The 10,148-nt window shown below is 37.1% G+C and overlaps 1 protein-coding gene across 1 annotated transcript; it reads left to right on the forward strand.

Moving 5' to 3' along the window:
• Positions 1-2,078: 2,078 nt before the first annotated feature.
• Positions 2,079-9,545, forward strand: LOC129261303 (fibrous sheath CABYR-binding protein-like). Its single transcript, XM_064099544.1, has 13 exons — positions 2,079-2,122; positions 2,511-2,550; positions 3,083-3,139; positions 3,303-3,353; positions 3,534-3,596; positions 4,062-4,115; positions 4,559-4,621; positions 5,111-5,164; positions 5,561-5,623; positions 6,203-6,265; positions 6,562-6,612; positions 7,049-7,111; positions 8,208-9,545. The coding sequence occupies exons 1-13, from the start codon at positions 2,079-2,081 to the stop codon at positions 9,543-9,545; spliced, it is 2,004 nt and encodes a 667-aa protein (XP_063955614.1).
• The last annotated feature ends 603 nt before the right edge of the window (positions 9,546-10,148 follow it).

Below are 10,148 nucleotides of genomic sequence, written 5' to 3' on the forward strand. Positions count from 1 at the left end.
GCACCTTTAAGATGGCAAAAGGGCACTTGCTAACGGCATAAAACGGATCCTTCTCAGGTGAAAGGGGCACAGGACATGTTCGTAGAGGAACACTTTTCTTAGGTAAAAAGGGGCACTGATTCGAGAAAGGGCACTTACAAGAAGACTAAGGAGCACTTGCTCAGACATAAAACGGGTCTTTCTTAGGTGAAAGGGGCACAGAACAAGTTCGTGAGGGGCACTTTTCTTGAGTAAACAGGGACACTGATACGAGATATGGCACTTGCTCACACATAAAACGGGTCTTTCTCAGGTGAAAGGAGCACAGAACACGTCCGTGAGGGGATTTTTTTGGAAAACATTTGCACTTATACGAGAAAGGGCACTTGGTAACACCTAAAACGGGTCCTCCGATGAAGGGGGCACAGTACACGTTCATGAGGGGGCATTCTTGCGTAAAAAGGGCACTTTTCAGTACTTCAAAAAGTAGGGAGCACTGTCCCACCCAGGATCGCCGCCTCTGCTTGTCAAATTTTCATCGGGGAACTGTGCCCCCCCCCCTTTAAAAATCCTGGATCCGCCCCTGCCTCCAATTATCATAAGCGCCTGAGTATTATTATTCGCATTGGTATTATGGTATAGGTAAAATGTATAATCATAAATTTGGAAGATTTGGGTTTTTTTTTGGGGGGGGGGGAAGGTGGGGGCTCGTAATTTAGCCTGATTCAATAATTTAGTTTATTCAGTGTTAGTTTTCTGGTGACTGAAATGTATTTTCAATTAAATTTGATTCAAGAGTGTTATATATAAATTCAAAGGTCGTTTTTATTTGAATACTAGGTTAAACGCAACATGTACAATGAACGTCACAATCGGGATCGCGTATATTCCTTTTACAACCAATCACCGTCAATGCAGTAAATTGCGCATCGTGACGTAATAATGATTTGACCCCAGTTTTTAGCATGCGCCTTTAGCGAATGAAACAAATCGTTCCTAAGCAGATTTTTGCCATTACTATCCGTAGACTTTCAACCTACGAACGTAAAATGGGAAACCTTCTTACGAAAGTGAGTCCTTTGTGTTGCTGCCGTTCACAAAAAGGTAAAAACAAAATACATTTTCTATTGCATATGTTAAATCTCATATTTAAGCATAATAAGAAAATAATTACTGATGGTATTATTTTCAGAAAACCCAAATATTTAGTGTTATGACGTTATTCTTTAAGGAGAGCTCATTAGTTAAACTACATGTAGTAAAAAAAAAAAATTTAATGAGGTGTGATGACGCGAATGAAGGAGCTAAGTTTATGGAAAGTGTTCAGTAATAGTTAGGGTCATTGTTGAAAATATGCGAAAGAGCAGAAAGAGAAAGTCTTTGGAACTCAGATATCAGTAAAACTTTCGCTACAAGATCTAATTTTACAGATATTAAAGGGATTTCGCTGGGGGGGGGGGTAATGAAAATACAGTTATTTTACCAAAATTATCATTATTATAAACAGGCAGCATCCCCCTGAAAAGAAAGATCCACCAACTCGCTAGACAAGTGGATTTCCCCATACAATATCTCGTTTGTCAATATCATTATAATCATTGGCGGATCGGGGGGGGGGGGGGCACAGCCGCCCCTTGCCCCCCCCCCCCCCTGAGAGGCACAATTCAATGTTTTTTGATAAAAATATGCCGTTAAAACCCAAGTGATGCCCCCCCCCCCCTCCTTAAAAGTGAGGACTTTTTTTTTTTTTTTTTTGCTTGTGAAACTTTCTTCGGGAAAATGCCCCCCCCCTGGAAAATCCTGGATCCGCCCTTGATTGTAATAACATCCAAAAGGTCTCTAGATACTTTCATCAACATCAATATCTTTTGCTCACGCATGCCCTACTATTTTTGTTAGCCTTCCTGAAGACAATAAAATTGTCATCTTTGTTTTATCTCTTAAAATTTTGCTCAAAACCTTTATATTTTCTCCTCAACTCTCGGAGCATCTTTAGCACTCTGTAGAGTGGATTTGACGCTTAATGAATTTAATCAGTATTCGATATCCATTTCTCTTATTTTCCTTCAGTGAAAAGGGAACCAAGATCACAACCCGGCATGGACACAGATGACTATGCATATGCTATTGCCTTGAACAATAAGTAAGTTTTACATCTCAATTGACTAATATTTCCTGAAATGAATTTAGCCAATAATTTTAACTCTATGCCAATAGGCATAATAAATAAGTACCGACTATTGCATATTATTTTTTTTTCCTTGTGGGTCTTCGGTCTGATAGGCAGTTTTGATTAAAAATATATATTCATTTCTTAAATGGATTAGACAATTATTTCATTAATGTTTCACTCGGGTTGTAATGTTTGTTTGTTTTGGGGTTTTTTTTAAACCAAATATCAACATAATTTACCCCGCCCACTACTCGTCGTCCGGCCTTATAGTAAACTAGGGCCCCATGTGTCACCACCCCACCGCTCACACGGATATGTATCTTTGCTTTTTCTTTGCTTTTCCTTTCTGTTTTCACAGATACCAAGTTGAGATTCATTCTCAGTCAGAAGTATTCATTGTAAGTCAAAAGAAAATTTACAACATGTGTTTTTAATAAAATAATATAATGAACATGATTTATAACAGTCATAATTATAGTAGTAGTAGTAGCAGCAGCAGCAGTAGAAGTAGAAGTAGTAAGAGTAGTAGTAGTAGTAGAAGTAGTAGTAGTATAGTAGTAGTAGTAGTAGTAGTAGTAATAGTAGTAGTAGTAGTAGTAGTAGTAGTAGTAGTAGTAGTAGTAGTAGTAGTAGAAGTAGTAGTAGTAGTAGTAGTAGTAGTAGTAGTAGTAGTAGTAGGAATAGTAAGAATAGGAGTAGGAGGAGTAGGAGCAGGAGTAGGAGTAGGATATAAATAGTAGTAGTAGTATAGAAGTGGGAATGTCACAATAAAAAAAAATAGTGATACTTTTGTTTAAATTAATGCTACTTCTCTACTTAATAATTCATAAGTGCTATTTTTACAATTTTGCCTTCTTCCGTAGAAGCTTTAAACAATTCCAATACACAATGCTATTGATGCCGTCCTTATTTTTTGTTTTTCTATTTAAGGAACCAGTCACAGATCCTGAACCAGAAATTCAAGATGTCTGCCAAGCCGTCAACAAGGTAAATACAAAACAATTTTATTGTCAGTTTTCACAAGCATCCGCATTATTTTGTTTAGAAATTTTTTTGGACATGACATTTCTTTTCAGACAAAAGGAGACTAAAATATCGAAATAAAGACATGATAAAGACATATGTTTTTTCTCTGTTTTATCCCGTTTAGGATGAATTCGAAGACTTGGACACACCAAGAAATGTCACACAATTCATCCAGGTAAGCCTGCAACATGGATATCTATTCTGAAATATAGGGAGGAAAAAAATAGAATAAAGAACAAATTATCACTCTTTATATTTTTATTTCATTATGATTATGCATGAATCTATTATGAAACATAAACACTGAAATAAAATAAATTAAAATAGATCCGCTTTTTATTTCATTTTCTTCTAGACCATCTTTCACGACGCCGCTGTCGATCTCGAGATTGACGTGTTCATTGAAGACATCTTAGCTGTAAGTATTGATAGTCAATATCAGTTCATATTGATTTATATGCGATAATGGTATCATTATATTTTTATTAAGCAGCAAAATCAGCAGCGTAAGGAGCCAAAATGTTGAAGGGTCCAGACACGGCGTATGGGACAAAAGTTGCAAGCGAGCGAAGCGAACGATCACAATGTTTCATTAATTTAAAAAAATCTAATTTTGCAATAGATTTTGATATAGTATTTAGAAATTTAAAAAATAACGTGTTTTATATAGTTATTTTCCTTCCCTTTTCTTTCTTATTCTCATTATATTGTCTTAATTACAATATTTTTTGGGGGGGATATATGCCTCACCCCCCCCCCCCCCCCGCACCCTACTGTTCGCCAATGAGCGAAATGCTATAGCGTATTGATTCAAATTCAGCATTCGTCAGGCTCCTATTTTGTTCTCACAAAATAATATTAGTTTTTCTCCAAACTTTTACAGGGTGTGGCTGAGAACTTAATTCAGATAGAACAAAAGATCAAGCCTTACATTCAGGTATAGTGTAATGCTTCGTCATTTCCTTTTTTTTTTCTTCATTTTTCCCGTTTGATTTTTTAATTTTCTTTGTCCTCTTCTCTAATTATCATGAATATAATCTTTTTTGCCCCTTGTTCTTTTTCTTCCTTTTCTCCCTGTTTTTTCCTTCTTCTTCTTCTCCTTCTCCTCCTCCTTTTCCTTCTTCTTCTTCTTCCTCTTCTCCTTCTCCCCCTTCTCCACCTCCTCTTCCTTCTTCTACTCCTTCTCCTTCCCTTCCATCTTCTTCTCCTCCCCTCTTTTATTTTCCTTATTTTTCTTCTTTTTCATCATCTTCTTCTTTTGCAATCTAAAGTAGATCTAAGCAGGGAGAGATATATAGATTGCGAGAGATAGAGAGAATGGACAAATTTCATTGGTTCATTATCTTTAACGTGATTTCTTTCATCCTATTTCCCATGCAGACCATCATTGGCGAGGCTATTCTTGATCATGAGATCCAAGTTCACTTGTCTGAAATCTTTGATGTGAGCATTTCATTTTTTTTTGTCTTCCCTTTAGTCCTTTTTACACAACTTTCGATCATATGCATGTATTGTTTCTTAAATTTGTTATATTTGTAAACTACTATTTATAATGTGTATACTTCTATTTCTAATTTCCCGGCAGAAGAAACATTAAGCAAAGCAAGTAAAGTAATGTGTAAACTACTATACTTCATATTTGTAAGCTACTATTTTCAAATGTTGTAGTCGAAAATCATTAACATAGTTATGTTTCGAAATGATATATGACTATTTTTTTTTCTTCTTTACTTTGGCATAATTATGTCAAAAATAAACAATGAAATTCATTACTATAAGCTCTCTATCCATCCCCACTTTTTTGGCACTATTGCAACGTATTAAGTATAGATTATTGTTTTAATTTGATATCTGACCATATTACTTGGATGTTTAGTTCCCCAAGTCGATAATATTTTCTTCTCTTTTCTCCCCCTCCCCGCACCCATTCAGAGTGTGACAGACGACTTCCACCTCAAAGAACTTCACATTAAGCCATACATCCAGGTATTTACCCGGGGTTAGAGTTTCTTTTAAGTATATCCTATTCCTTTACATGTATCCCTCCTTAGCGTATTTCCTAGAAATTATGAAAATCCATTGTATACGAATTGTCTATTTTCATATGAAATGGGTATTATGTATTTTGTTTAACTGGACGAAAAAAATAGATTTAATCTAATATTGTCATCTATACTGATCATAACCATCTTTTGTCGTTTTATTGTTCTTAATATTCATTGGCAAGCACAACACGTCTTGACTTAAGGGAATACAATTGCAGGGTGTTCTTTATATATCCAATCTCTGGACTAACACACTGTTTTGGATCTCAACAGTAGATGGCGTAATTCAACCTTTTCATTACAACCATCTTTAATTGTATATTCTGTTTGTGTTTAGACTGTTACACAGGATGCATGTCTGGAGCTTGAAATTGAGGAGTACCTGGATGGAATCTTTGCCGTGAGTATTTAATTATCGATCAAACTCATGCCTTTTCTATAGCATAGACTTCTAAATGCAAACGAGACAAAACGACTAGATTAATAGTCAGTTGGATGTAGATGTAATAGTTAGTCATATCCCAGAACTTTTTTATACTCCGGAATTATGAAAAAAAAACAGTATAAAAATGATAAGATAAAATTATAAAAATTATGGCTATTTCAATATTGTAATATATATATATACAGACTAAAAATGACTACAGTATATAAATAGTCAGATTGGTGCAAGTGAAATGTCTAGTCACATATATATGTATTTGGCAGGAATTAATGACTGTGTTCTCGTCAACTTTGACTAGAGATTATTTTTAAAAAGACTGAAATGCAGTTTCATGCAGTTGACTCTTTGTTCTAGTAATTTTCGAAAATATATAGTTTTATGACATTTCTTTTCTAGAATCGTAATAAGCTTGCATAAAGCATATCAAGAGATTATTAAGCTACACATTTTGATATTTATTAAGATTACTCTGCATATATCATTTTGTTTATTCTCATTAAGCATACTTTCATTTCATTGTGTTGTGTTTTGCAGTCTGTCACACAGGACATCGCTCTTGATCGAGCGATAGACAATTATCTCAACGATAGTTTTGCTGTAAGTAATTACTATTCTATCATTCATTTTCTTGGAATGCTTTCATGAATTTAATCGTATTTTGCAGGTATATCTGTACAAATTTTATGTAATAAATGAAACGATTCATTTATCATAATGAAATTTAAAAAAAAATATCATGTATGTAATATATTCAATAATTTGTTTGATTGTTAAAATGAATACGTATTATAAATATATATTTTAAAAAAAATTGAAATATATATATATTGTATTAAACAATCAAACAACGAAACATTGTTATTCATCTTTTGAAATTCGTGATTTAATTTCAGACTGAGCTTTCCGACCTGAAGTGCAAATCTTCTGCTAAGAATATCGTCGAGGTAAGTGCATACCGATTCTTCACTTTGCATTTTATTCTGGTTGTGTGAGTGTAATTTATTTTGCAGGAATATGCGGAATATTGCATTTGCCTGACGCCAGCAGATGAAATCGTGTGTAGGTAATTTGCAGTGCATAAAGTGAAAATTTGAACATAACTGCCTTTCTTTTCGTTTCGAAACTTGAAAGGGTAGAAATTGTGTAACATTTTAACAGAACATTATGATAACTCCCCTCCCCCTCCGCCCTCACCCTAACAACAATTTTTGTTCTGTTTCGAATACAGAAGGTTGAGTGCACTATCGACCATAGTTCTTGCATGCATGCACATTACATCCTCATTCATTTTAAACAAGTTGTTTCAAAATCCATATTCTTACTGTTAATAAAGTCAGATTCAAACTAAAACTTGATTCATCTTTAATTCATTTTCCGCAGATGATTACCCAGAGGGCAACATTTAAATGTCATATTGATGCATTCCTTGGCGGAATATTTGAGGTGAGAAAACCATTTTTGCGAGCGTCGATAATAAACACAAAATGATTGTTGTTAAGTGGATTTGGGGCTCTCACTCAGCGTAAAGAATATTTACGCCATCTACATTCGCATTTCATTTGATGTTTTTAATTTATTCATACACAAAATGATTTTTTTTTTCTAGTAATTGCAATATGTATGACCAATCAGTGACTGTGCTACAAGAGGGGGGGGCAAAATCCCCCATTATGATTTATCTTGTAGTGAAAAATTAAGAGACAAAATGGAAGAAAAAAAAGAAGAAAGGAAGAAGAGACTAGACCGTGTATCTTATTATTCAATAAGAAAAATATGACGTCATCTTTAGGCCACTGGCCTCTAACCTATATATATATATATACATATAAATATGTAAAGTTATACATGTACAACAGCTTTCGCAACTCTTTTATTTAAATATTGTGTAAAAGAAATGGATGAAGAGAACAATGGTAGGCGTAGCTTAAATCAAGGTTCCCCAGAGCTATCTACCCTTTGGAAAAATTGGTGATGCCGAAAAAATGTCTCTGCCGGGAATCGAACCCGGGCCCCCAGCTTTGAACGCCGGTGCCTTAACCACTAGACCACAGAGACGGGTTAGTGGATAGGGCGACCCCGATCCGATTGACCGTCAGATAGACAGATTTTCGACACTACACCAATTATAATTTCCTTTGTCGGGTGAAGGTGGGTTTCGAACAATAACAAGCCGCCATGCTTCAGCTGTCATTGTTCGAAACCCACCTTCACCCGACAAAGGAAATTATAATTGGTGTAGTGTCAAAAATCTGTCTATCTGATGGTCAATCGGATCGGGGTCGCCCTAGCTACTAACCCGTCTCTGTGGTCTAGTGGTTAAGGCACCAGCGTTCAAAGCTGGGGGCCCGGGTTCGATTCCCGGCAGAGACATTTTTTCGGCATCACCAATTTTTCCAAAGGGTAGATAGCTCTGGGGAACCTTGATTTAAGCTACGCATACCATTGTTCTCTTCATCCATTTCTTTATATATATTGAAAATATCACAATGGCAGTTTTAGATTTGAATTCGATTTTTTCCTGCCTTTACTCTAATTCCAGGATGCCATTGCCAAACAAATGTCACCAATGGAGCCCTCAAAACCAACACCACAGCAAACATTGCTGAACCCACCATCGGTCCAACCACTACTACTACCCCCACAACCAGAACCAGCAAGGGCACCACAGTCAGAACAATTGCGGGTTTCAGCACCAGAGCCATTGCAGGTGGCCGCGACTCAATTAGAATTGCAGCCTACCCCTCCACCAAAGCCATTGCCAGTTCCTCCATCAAAATACCAACTAGCATCGCGACAAATAGCGAAACTACCAGTTCCACCAAAGCCAGTACCAGGACCTTCTTCAGAAGAACAAATTAAAGTACAACCCGTGGCACTACAATCACCACAACAAGTTCCACAATCAGATCCACTGCCGGTGCCATCGTCAGAATCAATGCTTGCCTCTCCACTAGCGGCTGCACTACCAGCATCACCATCCGATCAATTGGCAGCACCACCAGCAGCGCTGCTACCAGTCCAACCACCAGAACCACTACTAGCACCTCCACCAGCAGAACTATCACTACTAGCAGCAGCGGTGCTATCAGTCCAACCACCAGGACCAGTAATAGCACCACAAACAGTGGCACTTCAGTTACAACCTGAACCACTCCAAGCTACGCCTATGCCATTGCAAGAGTTCCCTTCAGAACCATCATTAGCAAGGCAACCAGGGGGACTCCCAGATCCACCACGTGAGTCAAGACCAGATCCAGCATCTAAAGAGCTTGCAGGACAACTACCCTCAAATCCAAAGTCTTTGCCATCATCTGGCGAGATGCTGCTGCAAGCAAATATACCTTCACCGCCACCATTAAACCCGAAACCACTACCAGTATTGGATATCGCTTGGGACGATCGCAATCCCTTGAAGATCTGGGTAGAGAGAGCTCAAGATATATTGGACAAATCAGAGCCTATCCCATTCCCTCCACCCATAGGGCATCCACCTGTTCCCAACGCGATACAGCCAAGCTCAGTTTCATTACTTCGGCAAGAACTTCTTAACGGCTGTCTGGACTTAAATGGCAAAGACAGTCAACAGACTGAAACAGGGGAATATGAAAGCTCTGAGATCGGCTACTCTGGGAGTGCCGTTCACTGCGGACGCTCGTTTATTACCTACAAACTCCATCAGAATCATTGCGCATCCCGGGAGAGCATGCGACAACAGAATTCTCGAAGTATGGGCCAACAGGTCATAAGAACTTCCGATTCAACCTGCAACACTTCTACCAACCGGGAAACTTGCAACACTCGCCGCAACCCTGTCAGGAGGTCGAGTGATCAGAGCTACCTTCGCCGTGGTTACCGCGGTCACACCAATCGCAGATAGATCCCCAAACTCAGAACTGCTTCATCTATAATGTACAGGCTTTCAGACGACGGATTGAAATTCCAATGCTGTCAAAAAATACTCAAGATGAAGTCAATGACCATGCCCTACATGTAGTTGACTTGGCTTTGATCTGAAACGCATATAAGTTCTGCAGAAACCACGCGGCCATGAGCAATACCAATATAAATTTCCGGACAATAGTAACGTTCCAATTGGAGAAACTAACCAATAGAAACACTTGATGAAATGGCCTCTACTAACAAACAATTTCAGGAATGATAATAACAAATATTAAAATAAATCATCCCTCGTCTAACAAAATAAATAAAACTGGAAAAAATATATAGCAAAAACCGCGCAAAATGGAAATTAATACAAATGTAAATACTATTTCAATAAAGAATCGAATTAAGATATATTACTTAGTTTGTTTGTTTAGTTTCTTTGTTTGTTGTTTTATCCACCATGTTTAAATGATATCTACATTGGCAAAAATGGGTGTTTAATTCACAAACAAGTAAACACAGTAGGAACAATGCATAAACAAAAGATGACGTAAAGCGAAGAAAGTCTTGAATAACACATTGGCCAGTATTCTGA

Source organism: Lytechinus pictus, chromosome 5 (genome assembly GCF_037042905.1).
Source record: "Lytechinus pictus isolate F3 Inbred chromosome 5, Lp3.0, whole genome shotgun sequence".
Classification (NCBI taxonomy): Eukaryota; Metazoa; Echinodermata; class Echinoidea; order Temnopleuroida; family Toxopneustidae; genus Lytechinus; species Lytechinus pictus.